At 45.8% G+C, this 27855-nt stretch overlaps 1 protein-coding gene across 1 annotated transcript in view; it reads left to right on the forward strand.

Moving 5' to 3' along the window:
* Window positions 1-1210: 1210 nt before the first annotated feature.
* LARP6 (La ribonucleoprotein 6, translational regulator) overlaps window positions 1211-27855 on the forward strand; it is a 46759-nt gene continuing 20114 nt past the window's right edge. The window contains exon 1 of the mRNA XM_044283301.1: window positions 1211-1625. Within this exon, the coding sequence (XP_044139236.1) occupies window positions 1438-1625 (188 nt within the window). The 5' untranslated portion in view covers window positions 1211-1437. The remainder of the gene's footprint in view (window positions 1626-27855) is intronic.

A 27855-nucleotide genomic window follows, 5' to 3' on the forward strand; every position in this document is an offset into this window, starting at 1 on the left:
TCCCAGACCCGGATGAACAGGAGTCTCCACCGGCCTAGCTGCAAGGAAAAAGTGGAAACCATATACAGCAACTGGATCAGCAGTTAAGCACACTGAACACACCTGCCACAGCCACCACAACTGGAACCTGTGCATGAGTACTGGTGCCCACACACCATACAGGACACAGTACAAACAACCACACCCAGGTATCCAGCACACCATTTACTACCTGGACCCCCATGCAAACAGGATGCATGGCGGCCCCAGGCAGAGCTGCATATAGACTAGTAGTTCCCCCTCAGGGGAACCCTGACACCCCCTTCCGGAGGACACACAGATAGTCGAATGTCTAGCAAACATGATGGACAACTAACACCACCAGACATGTAACAACAACCAGACATAACACCTACCCATACAAACGACACCACACAGAACGTAGGGTAGTGAAGGGAAGGAGACAACGGGAAAACATAAGAGACATTGCTAAAGACCTTGATGTTCCACAAGGTAGCCCTCAAGCACTGGGCAGATTGAAAAAGCCAGACAGGAGCAAGCTCTAGCACACACCAAGGATGGAGGACAACTCACCCCAGGCAATATAAACCTTGTGGCCACACCCAGCCAGGTAGTTAACCCCTCCAGCACAAGACAGGGAGGAACCATGATGTGAGGGGCAGTACACACACATACAGCAAACAACATGTTGCCCCTGGCAACGAGCATGCACGGCAAACGTGTCACAGCGCATAGCAACAAGACTGACACCGCCGTGACATGTGGAGGCACAATGTGGGAATAACTACAGAGAAAGGGCACAATGTGAGCATTAGTGCTATTTGGGGGCACAGTGTGGGCACAACTACTGTAAGGGGCCACAATGTTGGTATAATTGAGGAGGCATAATGTGGGCATAGCTATTGTAAGAGGGCAAAATGTTGGCATAACTACTGTTTGGGGGCACAATGTAGATATAACTACTGTATGTGGGCACTAGGGTTGGAACGGGGGAGTATCATGGCGGTATGAGAGGAGCCCGTGCCTGTTTCCGCACCTGGCAGCAGTTTAGGAGGTCCTCTGCCATTATCCAGTGCGCCGCTCTGGTACCCTCCTTCGACGCCTGTGAGGTGCGGCGCGTCCAGCAGGCGGCGCCCGTGTGCCGGTATAATTAGAGAATGCTAGAGATGGAGGTTCTGGTCGCCGCCTCTTTCTGGCTGCTGACCGTCCCCGAGAAGAGCGAGCAGAGGTTGTTAGTGGGGGAAGTGGAGGAGGAGGTGGTCTCTTCCTCTGGAGGGAGGAGGCGGCGACCAGAGCCGTGTTCTCAGCAGATAGGGGCTACAAGGGGCAGCAGTGTGAGGCAGTGCCAGCGCCCGCTCCTCGGAAGGGTCTGGCAGGCTCTGCATTGACGCCTACCCTGCCCCCTAATCTCTACCAGTGTCACAAGCTGTGCCAGCCATGGAGGTCCCTGACAGCACCAGCATGGAACCAGCTGCGGGCAGCGGATGGGACCTGGGCACGCAGGTGCAGATCCGGGTGGCCATAGAAGCCGCCGAGGACGACGAGCCGGACACTGTGGATTATGGAGGTGGCCATGAGGGAGGAAGCTGCAGCGAGGACGACTACAGCCGCGGGGACAAATACAGGTATCGCCCTCCCCACACGGGCACGTCCACACCATTGCGGGCTGCATGCTGCCCGGTGCCCATCCTCCAGCAGTGACGCAGCACCAGCTGACGATGCCCTGGGAATAATAATGTGGATGCTGCGACCCTGCTCCTTCCACAGGGGTCATCCATGTCCTCCATGCAGGGACGAGCATCCCCTGGGTATGTGGACATGCCAGGAGCATGGGCATCACGTGTCTGCAGCCAGAACATTAAAACCACCCACATTTCTGTAAGTTCACCTTGTGCTGAGCCATCAGGACAGGAACAAGGGGTCCTGTGGTGTCACCACCACCTCCCCCGACATGTCTGTTTCAGTAACTACTGGCATCCCCCATGTAATAACAATTCTGGAGCATCTATTCGCATAGCTCAATGTTCTGCTGTTCCTCAGTTATTCCTACAAGATGTTCCGAATGAGTTACTAGCAATCTGCAGCAATGGTCCAGCTGGGTGTTACCATTTGGGCATGTGTCCCTGCCCAGTCTAAGGGCTCATGCACACAGCCATAGTTGTGGTCCACATTCAATCCGCATTTTTACGGATCAGATGCAGACACATTCATCTCAGTCCGTTCTGTGGTACTGGGAAAAAAAATAGAACATGTCCTATTCTTGTCTGTTTTGTGGACATAGATAGGACATTTCTGCAGGAGAAAAAAAATAATGGCAGGCTCTCAGCCAGTATCCGAGCTTTGTGGATTAGCAATTTGTGGTCCGCAAAAACGGATATAGTCGTGTGCAGGAAACCTAACACTGTCAGTACTGATTGAATAGTATCAGACAAAACCCAACAGGTAACACCCATCTTGACCTTCATTATAAACTGCTGGCAATTCATAAACTTCTAGTAGGAATAACAGAGGGTTGGTACAGCAGAATTCTAAGAACAGATGCTTTACAATTGTCATTTTATGGGAAATGCAAGTAGTTACTAAACCAGACATGTCAGGAGAGGCGACAGGTTCTTTTTAAAGGGGTTATCCGGCAATTTGTATGGATGACCTATCCCAACTCCGTGGCCTCTTCCCAGTCCTTGTGACGACACGTTCATTGGTCACGTGGCCTAGTTGCAGCTCGGCCTCATTAAAGTGAATGGGACTGAGCTGCAATACCAAGCACAGCTGCTATAAAATGTACAGTGCCGTTTCTGGAGAGCTGCCGGGAGCTGATTGTGCGCCCCTGAGCATGGCAGGTCCTTGAAACTGCTGCTCGGTAGGGGGTGCCGGGAGTCGGACCCCCGCTGATGTTATAATGATGACCTATCCTCATTACTGGATAACCCCTTTAAGTCTGGTGAATTGTCAGGTGGGGCTTCCATGGATCGGTCTTATTTTTCCAGCATAGTCCACAGATGCTCCATTAGGGCTCATTCACACACCCGTTCGACCGTTCCGTGCTTTGGGGGTCGGAGTTTGCGGTCCCTAATGCACTGGCACTATCCATGCGGCTGCCACGACGGATCCAGACCCATTCCACTTGAATGTGTCCGTGATCTGTCCGCACCGCAAAAAATAATAGAACATGGTCTACTTTTCCCGTTTACTTTACGTTTTTTTGCGTTCCGTATACGGAACCATTCATTTCATTGGATCCGCAAAAAAAAACAGAAGGTACTCAGTATGCCTTCAGTTTCAGTATTTCCGTTATGTCCTATTATTGTCCGCATAACGGACAAGGATAGTGCTGTTCTATCAGGGGCCAGCTGTTCTGTTCCGCAAAAAACGGAATGCACACGGACGTCATCCGTATTTAAATACTGAAAAAGCCACAAGGTCGTGTGCAAGAGGCCTGAGGCTGAGATCTGAGGAATTTGGCAGTTGAGGAAATCATGTTCTTCAGCTCATTTCTTAACCATTTTTGCACGTAGGACCCATTCTTCTTCTGACCATTAGGCAATACCATTGTAATGAAGGGGTGTACCAGGCAATGATATATGTCAAAGTGACATCCGCATGAATGCCAGGACCCAAGTTTCCCAGTAAGACATTGCCTGGAGCATCCCCGCAGAAAAACACTAGTGTGAAGTCTGTGTTCTAGGTTCATATCTTAGAGACACCTTCAATGGGCTACAGATGTCACTGTCACCTTCCCTGCAGATAAACCGAAATGTGGAACAACGTGAATGGCCAACAAATGGCTTGTCTACCTGAGTAAGGTACAAACTCTGAGCAGTGAGAAGGTGGGGGTCTCTGAAGCCCCCCCCCCAATGTAAAAATCTTGTTTTCCGCTATATAAAGCATAATCGCTGCAAATTTATACAACTTTCTAACATAATATTATATATTTTTTAATTCATCACCAGTTTAAAGACCTGCTTGCTGTCATCAAATTGTATGTAAACTTATCACCGATGCACAGGATCGGCGGCAGTCCCGAGTCCTTCTTTTCTTCGCCACTGTCAGAGATGAATGGAGCGGCAGTACCCATGCTTGACCATTTAGATTAGAGGGACACAGGTCCCACATTTGTGTGATTGGTGGGGTCCTATCAGCCTGAGCCCCACTGATCAGACACGTGTCACCTCTCTGGTTTATAGGCGATACATTTAGCTCTTGTGACAACCCCTTTAAGGGCTCTTTCACACAAGGAGGATGCCGTGCGGGTAATCTGCTGCGTGAAAGACAGCCAAGCCCCGCTCCGGACAGCAGAGACACAGAGCAGTAACATGATTGATAATGCTCCGTGCCGCTCTGTGACCTGTTTACTACAAAATCACAGTGACCACTTTATTTCACTGTGATTTTGTAGTAAAAAGGTCACACAGAGGCACGGAGCATTATCAATCATGTTACTGCTTGGTGTCTCTGCTGTCTGGAGCGGGGCTTGGCTCTCTTTCACGCAGCGGATGTCACGCACGGGATCCACTCGTGTGAAAGAGCCCTAAAGCTGTACATTCTTGAGACTTTTCTGAATATCTTCAAAAATGAGCGCTCCCCTTTACCAAAAGGCTAGTTTCAGACGAGCGTGCTCACTGTGGGAAACATGCTCCGGCATTCTAGATTTATAATGCTGTGTGTCCCTGCCCGACATCAGCTGTAATGAATTGCACTGACAGAATTATTTCTCATACAGTTCAGTACAGTGGAGGTCGGACAGGAGTAATTCATTATAATGCCATAAAAGTCCTGTCACAGGAACAGTGGTCAAGCTGGGAAGCCGTGTTCACATGGAGCGAACACCCTTATCTGAAACTAGCGTAATGCAGCTGAAACACCTTGAGTGCCCCCTCCCCCCCTCTCACGGCTATCCATGAACGTGTGCTGCCCGTTGCCGTACTGCGGACCGCATTTGCAGATCCGCAATACACAGGCGCAGTTCTGTGGGCATTCCGCATCACGGATGCGGACCCATTCACATGCGGAACGGAAGCATGGAACGGAAACCCACAGAAGCACTACGGAGTGCTTCCATGGGGTTTCGTCCTGTACTTCTGTTCTGCAAAAAGATAGGACATGTTCTATCTTTTTGCCGAACGGGCGAATTGTGGACCCATTAAAGTAAATAGGTCCACGATCCGCTGCGGCTGCCCTACGGTTGGTGTTCGTGCTTTGCAGCACAGCCACGGGGCGCACACGTTCGTTAGAGTTTGCATGCTGTAGATGGACCCCTAGATTTAGCCATGGGGGTAAAATGTTGTGCAGACACCGCTACAGTTTCCACATAGAACCATACCAGGAAGGAACATGTCCCTTCTTTACATGGATTTCAAACCTGCCCAGATTAAAATAAAATAATGCATTGGAAACAATGGCACATGGATTTGCCACACGGTACTTAGAACCCTTACCCTGGGTTCAGACCTGAGCGTTCTGAAAGGAGCGCTCTGTATGCGCGATTGTACGGGCGTTTACAATCGCGCATACAGAGACAAGCGAACACACATTGTCGCGCGTTCCCGAAAGTCTATGTACGGGAACGCGCGACAAATCGCCTCAAAGAAGCTTATGAACTTTTTTGAGCGTCGGGCGTTTTACAGCGCGATCGTACGCGCTGTAAAACGCCCAGGTGAGAACCATTCCCATAGGGAAGCATTGGTTTCTCCTTGTTGAGCGTTTTACAGCGCGTAGGAACGCGCTATAAAACGCTCATGTGTGAACTTAGGGTTAGGCCCCTTTCACACGGGCGAGTATTCCGCACGGGTGCGATGCGCGAGTTGAACGCATTGCACCCGCACTGAATCCTGACCCATTCATTTCTATGGGGCTGTTCACATGAGCGGTGATTTTCACGCATCACTTATGCGTTGCGTGAAAATCGCAGCATGCTCCTCTTTGTGCGTTGCGGTGCGATAATCCACACAATGCAGGCCCCATAGAAGTGAATGGGGTTGCGTGAAAATCGCAAGCATCCGCAAGCAAGTGCGGATGCGGTGCGATTTTCACACATGGGTTCTAGGTGACAGTCTATTCACTGTATTATTTTCCCTTATAACATGGTTATAAGGGAAAATAATAGCATTCTGACTACAGAATGCATAGTATAATAGTGCTGGAAGGGTTAAAAAAAAAAAAAAAGTTAATTCACCTTCTCCTCTTGTTCGCATAGATCCCGGTCTGTTCTTTACTAGCTGTGGGCTAAAGGACCTGTGGTGATGTCAGATCACATGCTCCATCACCATGGTGATGGACCATGTAATTGGAGCATGTGATCTGAAGTCACCACAGGTCATTCAGCCCACAGCTAGTAAAGAACAGACCGGAACTACGCGATCAAGAGGATAAGGTGAGTTAACTTTTTTATTTTTATTTTTTAACCCTTCCAGCACTATTATACTATGCATTCTGTAGTCAGAATGCTATTATTTTCCCTTATAACCATGTTATAAGGGAAAATAATACAATCTTCAGAACATCAATCCCAAGCCCGAACTTCTGTGAAGAAGTTCGGGTCTGGGTACCAAACATGCGCGATTTTTCTCACGCGAGTGCAAAACGCATTTTCCCGCAACGCACCCGCCTCTTATCCAGGCAAAAAACATGACGCCTGTGTGAAAGAGGCCTTAGGAAGCTTTTGGAAGAACCTATACACGGAAAGGGACTGGACATGGATGCCATCCATGGGTGGTCCATTCTTTCCCGATCCATCACTCCCTGGATGCAGGCCAGTTGGAAGCACTATGACTGCACCTTACATACAGACATGTTGTAAAAGTCATATTCACTTTCCCTAAAAGGTTAACTTCAATTACCACAATAAAGCGGGAATACCCCTTTAACTTGGAATCTCCAGAAAAACACTGCTTCAGGAACCTCATTCGTTTTTTACACATGGAAAATCCCTTTAATATAATATATAGATTTCAAAATATATATTTTCAAATCACCCCCTTTCCCCAAAATGAAAAAAAACAACAACACACACACGATAGGTATTGCAGCGTGCACAAATACCCGTACTAATATAAAAAACTTAATCCCATACAGAAAAAAGCAAAATGGCCGATTTGTTGTTTTTTTTTTGGTCGCTTCTCCAACAAAAAAATTAAATTAAAAGTGATCCAAAAGTCGTACACGCCCCAAAATGGTATCGCTGTACAGATTGCCCTGCAAAAAATGAGTCTTCACATAGATCCGCATACATGAATACAAAAAAGTTTGTCAGAATATGGAGACTGAAAGAAAAAATATTTTTCACCATTTATTCACTTTCACTAAAAGGTTAACTTCGATTACCAGGATACAGTAGGAATACCCCTTTAACTTGGAATCTCCAGAAAAACACTGCTTCAGGAACCTCATTGTTTTTTTACACATGGAAAATCCCTTTAAAGTCATCCGATGTAGCCATTCTCAGGGTACTCTCACAGTAGCGTTTTTTGCTGGATCTGGCAGGGCTCAGCAAAAACGCTTCCGTTACTGATAATACAACCATCTGCAGCCGTTATGAAGAGATCCGGGTGTATTATCTTTAACATTGCCAAGACGGATCCGTCATGGACTCCATTGAAAGTCAATGGGGGACGGATCCGTTTTCTATTGTGGCAGAGAAAACCGATCCATCCCCATTGACTTGCATTGGGGGCCATGACGGATCAGTCTTGCTCCGCATCCCAGGATGGAAAGCAAACTACATGTTGCGGTTTGCTCTCCGGTATGGGAACGCAACTAAACAGAATGTAATGCATTTTGGAGCATTCCTTTCTGTTCAGTTACATTTTGTCTCCATTAGAAATGAATGGGGACAAAACTGAAGCTTTTTTTTTTTTTTCCAGTACTGCGCCCCTATGATGGATCTCAATACCGGAAAACTGGAACACTAGTGTGAAAGTAGCCTTAGTTCTCCTTTTTCCAGCCATAATCTGAAAAGTTTAGGGGTAAGGTTACCCAGCCGTTCTGGAACTGCTCGAGGTCCATAAAGCCGAGCAGACACTGTCACCATCTTCCCTGGAGGAACACTGCAGGGATGTCCAGTATTTATCTCAGGCTGCCAGCAAGAGGAAGTTATCGATCCTTGCCTTACGTGAGATCTGGCTTTTAAAACAAATCAATGGCTGGAGATGGACAAGATTATCTTTATTGCCAGCATTTCCAATATACTGAGCAGTCTGCACACTGTTATTTTTGGCTGATCACAAGGTACAGTAGATGCGTCTAGTGGAAAGGACGTATGCTATGGGTGCAGTCATCTTCCCTGAGCCACCAAGTCTGGAAAGAGCTGTATAGGACAGCTTTACAGATAAATTCTCAGCAGTTAAAGGGTTTGGTCCAGGAACAAGGATAGGAGATATGGGATCCTCACTGATCACAGGAACAGGGGTCACAGGGGGCGAGTGTGATCACTGCTCCATTCACTGTCTGGAAGAGTACAGCACTTGGCTATCTAGCACTTCCACAAAAGCGAACAGAGTAGTCACACATGCGTACTACTGCTCCATTCACACAGGGGACTCGGTGACCCTCATTCTTGTGATCGTTGAGGATTTCAGTGGTCGAACCCTCAGCAATCATACGTTTATATCATTTATCCATCAACCAACAGAGTGGCAGGTAAAGCATGTGTATTTCAGGGCTCCCCATTCTCCTGAGTGGTAGGGAACCCCTCTGAATTAAAGGGTTTCGGTCACCAGATTTTACCCTATTAAGTATCATCAGTATCTGTAGCCCGGACAACCCATTTAATGTGTAAGAACATGTGAGTTTGTAGTACTCAAAACTGTAAAATTCAGGTATTTCATAAAGTCTATGGAAAGCTAAGTATATAAAAAAATTAGCATTCTATCAAGTCCTGACATTGACATGGACCTCCAGCTTCTTCTTCTCCCCCCTTGGTGGCCTCTGCTGGACATTTTCCACAGTTTCTCATGGGATCTCCGTTCTCCTGATCACGTACTTTAATGTTTCCCGAGTCCATCTTAGACATGTCTGTGCACACATGTACCTGTATGACTTGTTATCGTCAGTCCACTTCAGGGACATGAGCTTTTATCACTTGACGCATCGCTAGGTTTGTACATGCAATTCATTCAGAACCCTCAGAGCGGTATTGTTGTGGGCATCATCAGTTATAGAGTCTTACATTAGAAATACGTAGAAATGGAAAATGTCATTTTTCTCAGTATACCACAGGAAACCGCTTACAGTGACACAAACAATCTGTCATAAGATGAACGATTTCCTGGTAACAAGCCCTCCCATTGCTCCCGAGAGACCCCAGTCATGTAATCCATTTACATTGCCTTTATGGAAAGCGGGGGCTCTGCTATATATTTTTTTTTTTCTCCTTATTCCTCAGAGTTTTCCTTTGCCCCTTATCTCCTCGCTGGTCTCACTTTTTGTGGGTTGCCGTCTTTATTGTCCAGAAATGGAAACTTGCTTATCATCTTGGCTTTTAAAACATATCCTTTCGGCAGGCTCTACAATATAGTCCCTCTACTCTTCTACTGCCAGAAACGTAGGAGTGGTACATGTTGAGATCCCACGAGTCTAAAAAAATGAGGTGCCTGCAACCTGCCTCCATTCATCGGCTTGTTTACTTCTGGCCACGGTCAAGTGAGCTGCTGCAACGGCGACATCAATGCAGGGTTATGTGCTGCTTGGGGACTGCCGAGGCCACCCCAGCCAGAAGTTTAAAAAAAAAAGCTGGGGGAATGAAGATCATCGAATGGAGTCAAGGCACTGGACTGGAGTGGCGGGGAGCAGGCGAGTAGGATTTGTTCATTAGGTTCCACACACTAGGGGGCTAATTAAAAAGGGACCAAATCCTGGAAAACTTCCGTAAGGGTACAACTCCAAGGTGCAGATGGCAAAAGTCATGAGGCCATTGATTATTTGGGCAAGGTTAGCTTATTGAGCCGATTTAAGCAAGGGTTATCCACTACACCAGTTTAAAAAACTGGCTCAATCTTACGTCGGTAAAGGGGTGGCATAGAAAGTGGAGTAACCTCTCAAGACCACTGCGAGACTGGAAGATGCAGCAAATGTATCAAACCTCTTGTAACATTTGATAAATTTTGCAAAAATTGTGGCAACACACAGCCTAATGCCGCAGTGAATTTGGCATGAAAATCCACATGTAAGGCTTCGTTCACACCAGCGTTCAGCCTTTCCGTTCTCCTGCTCCGTTATAGGAGCAGGAGAACGGAAAGGACGGATTGGGCACATAACTGAGCCAAGCGGAGCCTACGGACCCCATAGACTATAATGGGGTCCGTTAGGTTTACGCTCAGAACATGATTTTGGAGCGGAGAAAAGTCCTGCATGTACTACTTTCGTCTCCGCTCCAAAATAATCTTCTGAGCGTAAACCTAACGGACCCCATTATAGTCTATGGGGTCCGTAGGCTGCGTTCGCCTCAGTTATGTGCCCAATCCGTCCTTTCCGTTCTCCTGCTCCTATAATGGAGCAGAGAACGGAACGGAAAGGCTGAACGCTTTCTCAGCCTAAGGCCTCATGCACACGACCGTTGTGTGCATCCGTGGCCGTTGTGCCGTTTTCCGTTTTTTTTTCGCAGACCCATTGACTCTCAATGGGTCCGTGAAAAAAAAAAAAAAAAGGAAAATGCACCGTTTTGCAGCCGAGACCGTGATTCGTGTATCCTGTCCGTCAAAAAAATATGACCTGTCCTAATTTTTTGATGGACAACGGTTCACGGACCCATTCAAGTCAATGGGTCCGTGAAAGAACACGGATGCACACAAGATTGGCATCCGTGGCCGTAGGTTACTTTCATACAGACGGATCCGAAGATCCGTCTGCATAAAAGCTTTTTCAGAGCTGAGTTTTCACTTCGTGAAAACTCAGATCCGACAGTATATTCTAACACAGAGGCGTTCCCATGGTGATGGGGACGCTTCTAGTTAGAATATACAACGAACTGTGTACATGACTGCCCCCTGCTGCCTGGCAGCACCCGATCTCTTACAGGGGGCTGTGATCCGTACAATTAACCCCTCAGGTGCTGCACCTGAAGGGGTTAATTGTGCGTATCATAGCCCCCTGTAAGAGATCAGCGGCTGCCAGGCAGCAGGGGGCAGACCCCCCCTCCCTCCCCAGTTTGAATATCATTGGTGGCAGTGTGCGGCCTCCCCCGGCCCCCCTCCCTCCCTCTATGGCATTATTAACATTGGTGGCAGTGTGCGCCCCCCCCCCCCCCCCCCCCGATCATTGGTGGCAGCGGAGTTGCGATCGGAGTCCCAGTTTAATCGCTGGGGCTCCGATCGGTAACCAGGACGCCACTGCAGTCCTGGTTGCCATGGTTACTTAGCAATAGTAGAAGCATCATACTTACCTGCTGGCTGCTGCGATGTCTGTGTCCGGCTGGGAGCTCCTCCTACTGGTAAGTGACAGCAATGCGCCGCACAGACCTGTCACTTACCAGTAGGAGGAGCTCCCGGCCGGACACAGACATTGCAGCAGCCAGCAGGTAAGTATGATGCTTCTACTATTGCTAAGTAACCATGGCAACCAGGACTGCAGTAGCGTCCTGGTTGCCATGGTTACCGATTGGAGCCCCAGCGATTAAACTGGGACTCCGATCGCAACTCCGCTGCCACCAATGATGGGAGGGGGGGGGGGCGCACACTGCCACCAATGTTAATAATGCCATAGAGGGAGGGAGGGGGGCCGGGGGAGGCCGCACACTGGCCACCAATGATATTCAAACTGGGGAGGGGGGGGGGGTCTGCCCCCTGCTGCCTGGCAGCCCCTGATCTCTTACAGGGGGCTATGATAAGCACAATTAACCCCTTCAGGTGCGGCACCTGAGGGGTTAATTGTGCTGATCACGGCCCCCTGTAAGAGATCGGGTGCTGCCAGGCAGCAGGGGACGGTCATGTACACAGTTTGTAGTATATTCTAACTAGAAGCGTCCCCATCACCATGGGAACGCCTCTGTGTTAGAATATACTGTCGGATATGGGATGTAACTCATATCAGACAGTATATTCTAACAGAGGCGTTCCCATGGTGATGGGGACACTTCAAGTTAAAATATACCATCGGATTGGAGAAAACTCCAATGGTATAAAAGAGACTCCAGACTTTACATTGAAAGTCAATGGGGACGGATCCGTTTGCAGTTGCACCATATTGTGTCAACGTCAAACGGATCTGTCCCCATTGACTTGCATTGTAATTCAGGACGGATCCGTTTGGCTCCGCACGGCCAGGCGGACACCAAAACGACTTTTTTTCATGTCCGTGGATCCTCCAAAAATCAAGGAAGACCCACGGACGAAAAAACGATCACGGACCTACGGACCCCATTTTTGCGGACCGTAAAAAAAAAAAAACCTGTCGTGTGCATGAGGCCTAAAACGTGGATTTTGCAACGTATTTGCCTGTGGTGTAAAATTACACCACGTGTGAATCCACCCTTAGGCCTCTTTCACACGGGCATTGTGGGTGACGTGCGGGAAAAGATGCGGGTGCGTTGCAGGAAAATGCGTGATTTTTTTTTCCCCGCGAGTGCAAAGCGTTTTAGTGCATTTTGCTAGCATGTGAGAAAAATCGGCATGTTTGGTACCCAGACCCGAACTTCTTCACAGAAGTTCGGGTTTGGGATTGCTGTTGTGTAAATCTTATTATTTTCCCTTTATAACATGGTTATAAGGGAAAATAATAGCATTCTTAATACAGAATGCAAAGTAAATTAGGGATGGAGGGGTTAAAAAAAATAATAAAAAATAAAACTCACTTATCCAGCCCGGCTCGTCTTCATTCTTCTTCTTTGGGGACGTCACTGCGCTCATCACATGATCCTTCACCATGAGGTGATTAAAACACTTTGCACTCGCAGGGAAAAAAATAATCACGCATTTTCCTACAACGCACCCGCATCTTTTCCCGCAACCCCCGTGTGAAAGAGGCCTTAGGATATGAGCATACATATTATATGCTATATTCCAATGCCATAAGTCCTCATAGATATCCACATCTTCCCCATGTTCCGGCAGTAAACCTCCCTGAAGGTTACAGTATCTGCAGAAGAGCAGCAATTAGTCTCTTGGAATGACTCCCCTCTGTGTATTGGATCACTGGGGATTTACAAGCGTTATTCTTGAATTTTTAATCAGAATTTTTTTATTTATTTTTTATTAAAGCTTGTCCTGTGCTCTGAGGGGGTTAAACAAATTTTTTCAGCAAAACATTGTTGATTTAGCATTACAAAATATCCACACCCAAAATGTAGTGGGAGCCCGTCTAATGACATCTGAAGGCAGACTGCCTATAAGGAGCAATGCTTGCAGAACAACATGAGTTGCTGGCACTGCTGTTACTACTTTTTAAAAGCCACTTGTGCCTAAATCCAGAGGCAAGTGGCATTTTTATGCCACCCTCGCCACTTTGTGACAAGGGGTGGGCGTAAAAAGAGACAGAAATCTACAGCAGCTCGAAGCTGCTGTGGATTTAGGTCTAGGTTAGGGTCCATTCACACGTCCGTTGTTTCTTTCCTGATCTGTTCCGTTTTTTGCTGAACAGATCTGGACCCATTCATTTTCAATGGGTCCTGAAAAAAAACGGACAGCACAATGTCAGATTTTTTTTCAGGACCCATTGAAAATGAATGGGTCCAGATCTGTTCAGCAAAAAACGGAAGAGATCAGGAAAGAAACAATGGACGTGTGAATGGACCCTAAAAACGGACTTATGGAGGATGCGCCTCAATATAATAAAAGCGGAGCAGCCAATAGCAGGCGGTGATGGGTACAAGCCTCCCTAGCGTCACCCGCAATGCTAGGGAGGCTCGTTTCCGTTTTGGCCTGCTATTGGCTGGTCCCCCCCGAATGTTTTCATCCGTGCGACAGGGAGATGCAGCAGCGGCAGTGTGGGCTTCAGAACTGGTGCGGGTGCCAGGGAGCGAGGTTAGTACATTGTGTGTGAGGGGCCCGGGCATATTGGGGGGGGGGGGGGTATTATAGGTCTTGGATAACCCCTTTAATGGTAACAGTGATAACTCACCAACTCTGCTGCTTTTGCACAGACCTGCATAAGAGGGGCAGATGCTGTATGTGCTGAGCTTTCCCGACCCATATGCTGCAGATGTGTTCACAGAACGGGATGTGAACAGTGCCTAAAATGTACATGAGTGTTAGATATAGACCGACTCGCACTACGTGAGCAGCAGCTCAGTTATAGCAGAGGTCTCTAACCTTTTATAGCTTGTTGTGAGCCACTATTAGTTGGGAAAGGTAGTACTGAGCCCCACTAATGGGCTTATTTTTACTTCTCAAAGATATGACCAATGAATATAGTGTTCACCCAAGTGTTAACTGTAAGGAGGACCTGCCATCTCTCCCGATATGTCCATTTATAACTGCTGCCACTTCTCATGTAATAACTTAATATTGTACCTCTAATATTCCTTTTAGAAGATCCATCTTGGTTTTACCAGTTAGGCCTCCTGCACACGAACGTGTGCTTCCCGTTGCCGTATTGCGGACCGTATTTGTGGATCCGCAATACACGGGTGCAGTTCCATGGGCATTTCGCAAATGGGTCCTCAAATCCGGAGATGCGGGACGGAAGCACGGAACGGAACCCCACGGGAGAACTACAGAGTGCTTCCATGGGGTTTCGTCACGTACTTCTGTTCCGCAAAAAGATAGAATATGTCCTATCTTTTTGCGGAACGGGTGAATCGCGGACCCATTAAAATGAATGGGTCCGCGATCTGCTGTGGCTGCTCCACTAATGTTTATATCTAAACATAGCTGAAGAGCTTGCCATCCGATTTGTGGATGTGCCAATTACACACATTCTAGGAATACGATTGTGTATTCTGGTCTAAACTATATATATTTTTACTTCGTTTTATAAAAAAAAAAAAATATTCAACTAAAGATAAAGCTAGCGCAAAGATGGCACAATCAAACGAAACTGCTACTCAAGGCATGGAGTCAAATGGTATAGGGTTTATATAGACAACATGCGGACCTATTGACTTGAATGGAGCCACGGAACGTTATTTGCGGGCAATAATTAATCAGAACGGAAATGCCTAAGGGGTCATGCACACGACCATATGTTTTTTTCTGTCCGTAAAAAATACGGATGACATCCGTGTGCATACCGTATTTTTCGGGACGGAATAGATGGCCCCTAATAGAACCTTACTATCCTGGTCTGTAATGCAGACAATAATAGGACATGTTCTAATTTTTTGCGGAACGGAAATACGGACACTGAACGCACACGGAGTAACTTCCGTTTTTTTTTTTTTTTTTTTTGCAGACCCATACAGTCCGCAAAAAAACAGACTGGACACAAAGAAAATGCGTTCGTGTGCATGAGCCCTAAGTCAGCTAAATGGACACCTTTTCTTGTTCAGATTTTGTTATACTAGATTGATAAGTTCACTATAAAAGTGAGTAAGAGTGGTCTATGTCAGCTCAAGTATCTGAGATACCACCTATCTGGGAGTGTCTTGCCAAGATTTAAGGCCTCATGCACACGACCGTTGTGTGCATCCGTGGCCGTTGTGCCGTTTTCCGTTTTTTTTCACGGACCCATTGACTTTCAATGGGTCCGTGGAAAAATCGGAAAATGCACCGTTTGGCAGCCGCATCCGTGATCCGTGTTTCCTGGCCGTGAAAAAAATATGACCTGTCCTATTTTTTTCACGGCCAACGGTTCACGGGCCCATTCAAGTCAATGGGTCCGTGAAAATCACGGATGCACCCAAGATTGTCATCCGTGTCCGTGATCCGTGTCCGTTTTTTCCTATCATTTCAATGGCAAACTTGACTTAGAATTTTATTTCATTTTTCATGTCCGTGGATCCTCCAAAAATCACGGCAGACCCACGGAAGAAAAAACGGGCACGGATCACGGTACAACGGAACCATGTTTTGCGGGACGTTAAAAAATACGGTCGTGTGCATGAGGCTTTAGTGGAAGAAGACCGTGCTAATGATTTACTTGATTGGTTACCCAGGTCAAAGGCTGCTTTAATCTTTGGTTATTATATTTTCTGCCAGCCTGAAGTCATGCCACCCTATAAGGTCCGTCGGATGGGAGATATATTGCTGTTGTAGATCAGCGCAGAGGGGCCAGCTCTGTTTCAGTACGAGCAGACTTATTTTTAATATAAGCGATGAGAGACTGCAGTCAACCTTGCAAGTATGATTTAAAAGGGGTTATTCCATGATTGATGGTAAAAATGAAAATCATGCCTAGTCTAGTACGCGACAACCTCTTTCTAACAAAGCTAGAACCAGCCCTGTACCTCACATGGGTCCAGAGATCTCCCCATTCATTGCTGCAGTTCTGCTACATTTATTTGAAGCTGACAGCTCGGGGGCATGTCCTTTCTGCTGCAGGTTGTGGCAGTTGTAGGATGGAATTGAGCAGGATGCGTAAATTAGGTGGCACTATACAGATAGAGTTCAGTTAATAACGGAGTAGCTATAATAACATTTTAATTACATGAAATTGCAAAAGTATTCAGATCCAGGTTCTGGTTTGAAAGCAGTAGAATATTTTTCATGAGACAACCCCTTTAAGTGTGTCTCTTGTAAAGAGAAGTTTGATTTTTCAGCTTGAGCTTGTAAAAACACAGATAATTGGCCTGGAATCTGATCCATAGGACCGAGAGGTCCAAGCCAAAAAGGATGAACACACGCTCTGTACATAACCGGGGGAGTGCTAGACTAAACCATATTGTTATCTTGACATTTGCAGAGTTTTTGTCATTTTATACTGCTCTCTTCCAGTGCCAGGCTTATTAAACCTCTGGAGGTTTAAGCCATCACGTTGCCAGGACTGACAGAGACCATACCACAAGAGCATTAAATTAGTGAGTCACGTACTCCTCCAGCATGAGCTTCACTGGATGACTACTGAAGGAGGAAGGTTTTTAAATTGAGAAAAATAAGTATAAAATATCAGAATCAATACAACCTGCTCACGGTTTTATCAATATTTTTTATATAGTTTTTTTTTCTAAACTAATGTGTGACCATTTTTTTTCCTGCCATCTAAAGCTTCAGCATAAAAAAAAAATATATATGCACACCCCAAAGGCACACAAAATACCACCTAATTAACAAAAAAAACTGTAGCAGAAACACTAGTGTATCCTTAGTTTCATATTTTCCTTAGGCCTCCTGCACACGAACGTGTGCACTCCGTGGCCGTATTGCGAACCGCATTTGCAGATCCGCAATACACGGCACCGCTCAGTGTGCATTCCACATCACGGATGCGGACCCATTCACTTAAATGGGTCCGCAAATCCGAAGATGCAGAACAGAAGCACAGAACCTGTCCTACCTTTTTGCGGAACGGCCGGATCGTGGACCCATTAAAGTGAATGGGTTCGCAATCCACTGCGGCTGCCCCACAGACGGTGTTCGTACATTGCTTGCGGCCAGCAGCACGACCACGGGGCACACACGTTAGTGTGCAGGAGGCCTTAGACTTTTAGCTATCTTCTGGACCTGGACTTATTACTGCAAAAAAAAAAAAAACACACAACACATGAAAAAAAAAAAACTATAGTGCACAAAACCACTACTAAACATGTAAAGCAAGCCTTAGAGGTGAATAGCCATTAAAATATTTTCTGAGGCCTCATTCACATATTAATTAGGAGATCCGTCAGCCTGCCGTATCCTCTACTTCACCTCTGGATCCCCATTGACTGCATAAATACCAGGTTTCAGTTGGAGAAAAAAAAAAAAAAAGCCACGTTTTTGGTTCAACCGTCAGCATTTAGTAACATAGTACATAAGGCCGAAAAAAGACATTTGTCCATCCAATTCGGACCGTCATCCTGCAAGTTGATCCAAAAAAAAAAAAAGCCAATTTTAATATAGGGAAATAAAAAATTCCTTCCCGACTCCAATCAGAATAACTCCGTGTAAATCTCAAAAAGCAGACGTTGTTTTCCTGCAGGAGACGCATTTTGACAGAGAGGGCTCCTTTAAGTTTGCGGCCCGATCTTACCCACGAATATATTCAGCCACTGCTGACACAAAGACTGCTGGGACTGCTATTCTTTTATCTACTACCTGTCCTATACAAGTTGAATCCACACGGGTTGATAGCCACGGTAGATATATAATACTCCAGGCCTCCCTCCATGGTACCCCTCTCATCTTATGTAATATTTATGCCCCAAATTCGAATCAGATCCCATTCCTGAAGACGGTCTTTAGAGAACTAGAGGATTATCTGCCAGCAGCGCTTGTTATAGGTGGAGATTTTAATGTCGCTTTTTCTGAGCATTGGGATAGGCTACCTTCAGGAAACACACCACCGTCTAGGGCCCAACGGAAAATATCACGTCTCTTTAGAAAGCTCATCAGACAATATGCTCTGTATGATCTGTGGAGGGTTAATCATCCCTCGGCTAGGACGTATTCATTTTACTCCCACCCCCACAGGACTCATACACGTATAGATTATTTCTTTGGGAATACTCCTGCCCTTAGAATGATGACAGATGCTGAGGTAGGCAATATTACGTGGTCAGACCACGCGCCGATCTCTGTCACGTTTAATCCTGGGGGTGCCCGCCCTAGGATATGCCACTGGCGGCTTAATGAATCTCTGCTGACTAAATTGCCAACTAGGCAGGAGTTAGGAAGTTCCTTGGAGGAATACTTTGCGTTTAATCAGCCCTCGGCCCCGTCTACAGCTATATTGTGGGAAGCGCATAAGGCCGTTTTTAGAGGCAAATGTATTAGTGTCAGCACCAGATTGAAGAGGGATTATAATCTCCGCTATAACAACACCCTTGACCAGCTAAAACAGTTAGAAGCCCGTCTGGGATCTCATCGCTCCTGTCACTTGCTAAGGCGTATAGTACTCCTCCGAGTTCGGTTGCGTGAGATGGCCTTTGAAAAAACGGGTAAACTCCTACTATATTCGCGACAACGGTTCTACATGTGGGGGAACAAATCACACACTATCTTGGCCCGTCAGTTGCGGGATTCAACCGCGGCTACTACCCCAATGTCCCTGAGAAAGAGCAATGGAGACATGATATATGACCCCAAAGCGATACTCGACCAATTTCAGAAATACTATGCTTCTTTATACTCCCTTACACCACAGGCACCCTCCGACCCAGCTGATCGCCAGACACTATTTAACTCTTTCCTAGCTCAGAGTAGTATACCCAAATTATCATCAGAGGCAAGGTCTGCGCTTAATGCCCAGATCACAGCTGAAGAAATTCAGGGGGTGATCTCCCAGTTACCTAATGGCAGGTCACCTGGGCCGGATGGGTTACCCTATTCTTACTACAAAAAACTTTTTCATCTCTTCTCATACCCCATTTGTGTACGCTGTTTAACTCATTCTTACAAGGTACAGCTATACCAGAAACCATGCTTCATTCCCATATAACCCTTATTCCGAAGCCGGGAAAGGACCCCTTAGATTGCGCAAACTACCGCCCTATTGCTCTTCTAAACTCTGATCTGAAGATATTCACCAAGCTGTTGGCAGACTGGTTGGCGCATTGGCTCCCGCAACTGATACACTCAGATCAGGTTGGCTTTGTGAGAGGTCGTCAGGGTGGAGATAATACGAGAAAACTTATCAATTTAATAGATATTGTCAATAGGCAACACCAACAGGCATTACTATTGAGCCTGGACGCTGAAAAAGCGTTTGACCGCTTAAGTTGGTAGTTTATGTTTTCTACCTTGCAAGCTTTTGGATTTTCTGGTCCCTTTCTCTCAGCCCTCCATTCACTATATAGCCGTCCTACAGCGACAATTAAATTGCCATATGCAAATTCAGCTCCTTTCCCGATAAAAAACGGCACCAGGCAGGGATGTCCGCTCTCCCCTCTCCTGTTTGTGCTTTGTATTGAACCCTTAGCTACGGCAGTCAGATCCCACCCAGACATCCATGGAATCATGGTCAACCGAGTTGAATATAAAATATCACTATTTGCAGACGATGTTCTACTTACTCTATCAGACCTACATATTACCCTGCCCAATTTATTTGGTTTGTTAACACTGTATAGTCGGCTTTCCGGATATAAGATTAACTCCTCGAAAACAGAAGCTCTTCCCTTGAATGTGCCGGCAGACGTTCTAGCTACATTACGATCCAATTATCATTTTCGATGGCAGGATGCTGCCCTGCGTTATTTGGGGGTGAATTTGGCGGCAACGTATTCTTCTATATATACTCATAATTTTCCTGCCCTTTTTCAGGATCTTAAGCGTCAAATGGCTAAATGGATGTCTCTTCCCATATCCATGTTCGGCCGCATAGCGGCAGTTAAAATGTCTATTTTGCCGAAATTACTCTACCTATTTGAGACCCTCCCGGTCCATGTACCAGGGACGGAACTTCGGGCATTGCAGGCTGGGATATTTAAATTCATATGGAATGGGAAGAGACACAGGATAGCTAGTAGTACCCTTATGGCCCTGAAGTCTCATGGAGGATTGGCGGTCCCAGATGTAGCCAAATATTATTGGGCCACGCATCTTAGACGATTACCAGCATGGTCTAAACTCTATGCTTACTCCAGGTGGGTGGAAATCGAAAAATTGTGGATTGCTCCAATACACCCTAACTCTTTGTTGTGGTCCCCAATTCCTCAAATTCAATTACCAGATTTATTAGGTCCAATGCTACATACATACAAAATATGGCAATATTGTAAGCACCGTTTCTCTCTGGTTTCTGAGAAATCTTTTCTGTTTACGCCGCTTTTCAACGCTGGGTCAGAGGTGTCCTTTTTTAAACCTTGGTTTGCCAAGAAAATGTTTAGGTTTGCAGATATGATTGATTATAGGACGCTCCAATTACTGTCATTGGATGAACTTCGAAGTTCTAGGTCACTTACGGAAGTCACTAGGTATCAATACTTGCAAATCCAACATTTGTTTACTGCGTTGTTTCACTCAAGACAAGTATCTATCCCCACGTCTTTTGAGAAGATGTGTAAGCTCTCAGAGTCTACTAAGGGTCTTATATCCGAAATATATGTGCTCCTCTCCTCCCCGGCCTCTCCTGCATCTATCCGTCATTCGTACATGTCTAAATGGGAGTCCCTCCTGCACCGTTCCATTTCAGTAGATGATTGGAGGATAATCTGGCAGAGAGCTGCGATGACATCTACTTGTGCTATTCATAGAGAGAACACCTACAAAATAATGATGTTCTTGTACCACACTCCACAGTTGTTACATAAGTTTAACCCTGACATTTCGGATCGCTGTTGGAGATGCAACACGGAGGAGGGTTCACATATTCACATCTTCTGGGGATGCCAGATTCTAACCCCATTCTGGAATATGGTACAGGAAATCCTATATAGTCTGTTTGAGGTGAGGTTCCCCTTAGATCCTTATATATATATCTGCTGAATATCCCACACATACCTCTGAAGAAGCACCTATTAAAGTTAATGTTATACATCTTGACTGCAGCTAGGCGTTTGTTAGCAAGATTTTGGAAAAGGACGGATTGCCCAACACGAACTGACCTCATACATAGTGTATTAGAAGTTAGACGCTTCGAGCACATGTCGGCTACACTGCTTGCCTCGGTAGATAAATTTGACCAAGTCTGGAAGCAATGGGACATGGTGTTTGATGTCTCAACTGACTGAGCTTTCACCTTACTCCCTTCATCCTAATCCTAATGTGTCTAGTCTTGTCATTCCCCACTGTACGTCTGTATCTTTATTACATTACATTTTGTATAACTTTGCATAGTTAATGCGAATACAGTTGCTTTGTTACTTTAATAGCCTATAGGCGCTTCTTATAGTACATACTCATCCATGACTATTGTATATGTACTTTTTCAGACTTATTCAATGTAAAGGTATGCTATTTTCCTGCTCAATTACCATTGATTCTTTTTCTGTACCATAAGTAATGTACTCCGAAGTCATGTTTTTTCATGTGTACGTGTTTATTCTTGGAAAAACTGTCAATAAAAAGACAATTGATAAAAAAAGAATAACTCCGTGGATCAACGATCCCTCTCTAGTAGCTATAGCCTGTAATATTATTACACTCCAGAAATACATCCAGGCCCCTCTTGAATTCCTTTATTGTACTCACCATCACCACCTCCTCAGGCAGAGAGTTCCATAGTCTCACTGCTCTTACCGTAAAGAATCCTTTTCTATGTTTGTGTACAAACCTTCTTTCCTCCAGACGCAGAGGATGTCCCCTCATCACAGTCACAGTCCTGAGGATAAATAGCTGATGGGATAGATCTCTGTACTGACCCCTGATATATTTATACATAATAATTAGGCTTCGTTCACATCACCGTTCTGGCTTTCCGTTCTCCTTCTCAGTCTAGGAGCAGGAGAACGGAAAGGACAGAAAAGGCACATAACTGACGCCAAACTGAGCCCTTAGGACCCTATAGATTATAATGGGGTCCGTTATGTTTCCGCTCAGAAGATGATTTGGGAGCGGAGACAAAAGTTGTGCATGCAGGACTTTTATCTCCGCTTAAAAATCATCTTCTGAGCGGAAACATAACGGACCCCATTATAATCTATAGGGTCCTAAGGGCTCCGTTTGACTCAGTTTGGCGTCAGTTATGTGCCTTTTCTGTCCTTTCCGTTCTCCTGCTCCTAGACGGAGAAGGAGAACGAAAAGCCAGAACGGTGATGTGAACGAAGCCTTAGCTCTCCCCTCAGTCGTCTTTTTTCTAAAGTGAATAACCCTAATTTTGATAATCTTTCAGTGTACTGTAGTTGCCCCCATTCCAGTTATTACTTTAGTTTCCCTCCTCTAAACCCTCTCCAGCTCTGCTATGTCTGCCTTGTTCACAGGAGCCCAGAACTGTACACAGTACTCCATGTGTGGTCTGACTAGTGATTTATAAAGTGGCAGGACTATGTTCTCATCACGGGCATCTATGCCCTTTTGATGCAACCCATTATCTTATTGGCCTTGGCAGCAGCTGCCCATCTCCTTAATAGACAGGTGAACGTAGCCTTACATATGTTATACCAAAGCTGCAGATTGTGTCATTTTTACCAGTAATTTTATTTAGGCCTCTTTCACACGGGCATTGCGTATGAGGGCCGGATAGGACGCGGGTGCGTTGCGGGAAAATGCACAGTTTTTCCGAGCGTGTGCAAAGCGTTTTAATGTGTTTTGCACGCGCGTGAGAAAAATCGGCATGTTTGGTACCCAGACCCGAACTTCTTCACAGAAGTTCGGGTTTGGTTTAGGTGTTGTGTAGATTTCATTATTTTGCCTTATAATATGGTTATAAGGAAAAATAATAGCATTCCGAATACAGAATGCTAAGTAAAATGTCAATTGAGGGTTAATAAATAATTAAACTCACCTCATCCACTTGTTCGCGCAGCCCGGTCTCTCTTGCTTCTTCTTCTTTGATGACCTTGGATGTCCTCTCATTAGAATCAGGGTGGTGAAGCAGGCTGACCTGTGACATGAGCCATCTCTCCCGACTCCCTCATACACAGATGGTCAACAGGTATGTATGCGTTTACACTGAGGAGAACGTTCACAGGGTGAGAAGAGAAAGCCGCTGCCCAACACCTCTTGCGTCAAGTTATCAAAGGAGCGAATGTTAAAATTCAACATGCCGGATCCTTCTCTCCCCAGACATAATCTGTCAGAAGCAATCCATACACTTCATATTGTCTGCTTCTCCCACTGAAAATGGTGGATTCTCCCAACAATAAGCTGTGGGTGAGGGCCAGTAATCTAAGGATGTTCCACATTTATCACAGTGGGTCATGCTGTGCGATTTACACCAACTATTGATTGGCTTATCTTGCATCAAAATTTTAGCACACATTGTGACTTCATAAGGGCTCATTCACACGAACATATGGCTCTGTGCCCACATTTCAGACCGCAAACGGCAAATGACCTGAATGGGTCTGCGATCCGCAAGATACGGCAAAAGATAGGACCAGTGGAGACATGGATCAGAAGCCCACAGAAGTGCTTTGGGTCCGTGCTTCTGCACCACAGAAGATAGGACGTGTCCTATTTCTTGCCGTATTTTGTGGATTGCGGACCGATTCAAGTCAATGGGTCCGCACCACAATATGGGATTCACATGGTGCATGTCCATGTATTGCAGACTGCTATTTGGAGTCCACAACACGGGCACGGCGACCATACGGTCGTGTGAAAGATTCCTTTTAGGGCTCAGTCAATACGATCTTGCATTGTCTTGCATCTACACAGTAATACAGGAGTCACACTGCAGATTAGGATTTTTTTTTTCTCCTACTGCCTCCCATACATTTTCAGGACTGCTCCATTATGTAAGGTCAGCACTGCGTATTTCAGTGCAGCTTTGAGTCCTGACAACGGGGAGACTGGTCTATTACTGCAGATAATAATCCTGGTGACAGATTCCCTTTAAGCCAGTTCACTGGTTGAGCTGGAAAAGCAGCACAGGTGAACTCGGTGCAGTGGGAGTTTTTTGTGTGCATTTTCTTCATAAATCGGTCTAAAACGTGATGCAACATTATGCATCAGAAACGTGCAAACTTTTCATGTCTGTGCGGGGTATTGGGAGACCAGTATGGCACAGAGCTCCGATCATTAGCTTTGTTTGACATATTAAGACATAAGGGGGCATAGAGTGTATGACCGAAAAACACTAAGAGGGTAAAAGATGAACACATACATCAGCTGAGTCCACCCAGAACATGTTTTTACCTGAGCTTGACACTATTTATGGACAAATTATACACCATTCAGGTCATTCTTAGCTGGGCACAGAAATGGTGGATACAGCTCAGGGAGATGTTGGGCATCACCAGCGGTGCCACCAGACACAAAACTGACCCCACAGGAGGGAACCTGTTCTGTCATTTGTTTCCATTTTATATTTTTGTACTGCGGTGGAGGGAAAAGTAACTGCTTTTTTTAAAGCACCATTTATACCAGGGTGGTGTACACATGTGTAATATACATAATATATAACAATATGCATGAACTGGCAGAAGGAGAGAGCACCCTACACACAAGAGCTTACAATCTACATGGGAAGGGGCCAGTAGGTGAGGGGAGACACATGACAAGGCAATGAGAACTATAATATTTTTAGGCTGGTTTCACACGGGCGTTTCGGGAAAAGGTGCGGGTGCGTTGTGGGAACATGCGCGATTTTTCCACGCGAGTGCAAAACATTGTAATGCGTTTTGCACGTGCGTGAGAAAAATAGGCATGTTTGGTACCCAAACCCGAACTTCTTCACAGAAGTTCAGGTTTGGGATTGGGGTTGTGTAGATTGCTATTATTTTCCCTTATAACATGGTTATAAGGGAAAATAATAGCATTCTTAATACAGAATGTATAGTACAATAGCGCTGGAGGGGTTAAAAATTAAATAAAAAAATAATTTAACTTGCCTTAATCCACTTGATCGCGCAGCCTGGCTTCTCTTCTGTCTTCTTCTTTGCTGTGTACAGGAAAAGGAGCTGTGGTGACGTCACTCCGGTCACCACATGATCCATCACCATGGTAAAAGATCATGTGACGTCACCACAGGTCCTTTTCCTGTACACAGCAAAGAAGAAGACAGAAGAGAAGCCGGGCTGCGCGATCAAGTGGATTAAGGCAAGTTAAATTTTATTTTTATTTTTTTAAACCCCTCCAGCGCTATTGTACTATGCATTCTGTATTAAGAATGCTATTATTTTCCCTTATAACAATGTTATAAGGAAAAACAATAATGATCGGGTCTCCATCCCGATAGTCTCCTAGCAACCGTGCGTGAAAATCGCACCGCATCGCATCCACACTTGTTTGCGGATGCTTGTGATTTTCACGCAGCCCCATTCACGTCTATGGGGCCTGCGTTACGTGATAAACGCACAATATAGAGCATGCTGAGATATTCACGCATAAGTGATGCGTGAAAATCACCGCTCATGTGCACAGCCCCATAGAAATGAATGGGTCCGGATTCAGTGCGGGTGCAATGCGTTCACCTCACGCATTGCACCCGCACGGAAAACTCGCCCGTGTGAAAGAGGCCTTATGTAGGCACTTGAGTTGGGCTAGATTCACACATGCAGGTTTGATGCTGTTTTTGGGCCAAAGCCAGAAGTAAATACAAAAGGACGCTGAAGTACATCACATAAAACCATAAGACAGCTCAGAGTTACAACTTGTTGTCGTACCCTACCATGCAGGGATCAGTGAGAGGAACTAAATTTGTTAAGCAACCATTATAGCAGTGGAGAAGCTCAGACCCGATACTGTGGCACATTGCCCAGTCACTTTGTTTTGCCCAGCATCACAGCTGGCGTTTCGTGAAACAGAGACACCTATGATTTATAGACGAAGGATGATGCTGGGGACTAGAAACAACGCTGCAGATGAAGTGGAATCTGTTGCTAGGGAACTGGTAATCAGATTAGTGTCTCCTGCACGCCGACCGTAATCTCTGGCAGGATAGTCTGGCGCAGAAAGTCATATTGACATAATGGGTTGAGGAAAGCGGTCTAATTAAATAAAGGCAGCCAGTGCCATCTAGTCCATTGGTGCGGAGGATTACGATTGGGAAGACCAGATGTTCAGGAGCCTCTTCTCACACAGTATCTTCAGGTAATGTGTTTCACTCACTTTCCTTCGCCGTAGGTTTACAGCATGTACAAACCCAATTCCAAAATAGATGGGATTAAATGGCACCGGCTGCCTTCATTTTATTAGACCGCTATCCTGATCTGAGATCATCTGTTGTGAATAAAATATGGATCTATGACATTCTCGAATCGTTGCACTCTGTTCTCGTTTACTGTTTTCACATTGTCCCAACTTTTTTGGGCATTGGGGTTGTATCATTAAAGGCATCTTACCTTTCGCAAGTGATCCTGTGAGCACAGACTGGGCGCGAGGCCTCTCATATAAAGTACATGGACAGCTACTTTAAAGGGTTTTCTGAGACTGTGCTTTGTATTGATTTTCAATGGGGCTGAGCCTAGGCCATCTGACGAACGTGTCACCACTGGCCTAGGGAAAGCTACTGCGAGCGCTGGTGCCTTCTCAAACAGCCGATCGCCGGGGTCCCAGTTGTCGGACCCCCACCGATCAGATACTTATGACCTATTCAGAGGATAAAAAAAAACCTTTAATGATGATTGCTCATTTCTTGTAGTCCTGCGTCTTAGCATTACCATTGATGGTATTCAGGTACCATCGCCAGATGCATGGCACACTCTCCTTTCACCGCCACAGGACTTCCAAAACAGCCAAGCTTGCTAGTTCTGCTATTTTCGGAGGAACTCAGAGCAATGAATTTCAAGCATGCCATGCATGCACAGTGTGCTCTGCTCAGGGGCCCCATTCTGAAGATAAGAGTGGGTCCCCTTTAGTGCTCCCAAAGGAAGTGCCTCATTTATGACGAGGCACTGGTCCCATCATAAATAAGGCACACTTCCGGCAGTCCCTGCCACAGGAGTAAAAACAACTAGTTTTTGACAATATTTATGCCTATTTCCAGGCGTAAATGTTAGAAAAATTTACCCGAGCCCTGCTCCCTTAACACACCCAAGTGTCGAGCATGGCGTATAAATGCCTGTACAGCTAAATATCGGTGCCCCTCGGGTATTAAGAAAAGTTGCAAAACAGGGTCTTGTGACTTTTTTTTTATACAAAAAAACTGACGCAACGCTGATAGTAAAGGACACCCATTCTGCTTTAAAAAAAGCTGCAACACCTCATTATTTACACAGCAGAATGTTATTCCGCAGTGGACCACACGGCAGAGATTGACACTTTTCAACCTCATAGGATAACACTGGGAAAGTCTGTATGCTGCATATTT

The sequence above is a fragment of the Bufo gargarizans genome, chromosome 2, assembly GCF_014858855.1.
Source record: "Bufo gargarizans isolate SCDJY-AF-19 chromosome 2, ASM1485885v1, whole genome shotgun sequence".
Lineage (NCBI taxonomy): Eukaryota > Metazoa > Chordata > Amphibia > Anura > Bufonidae > Bufo > Bufo gargarizans.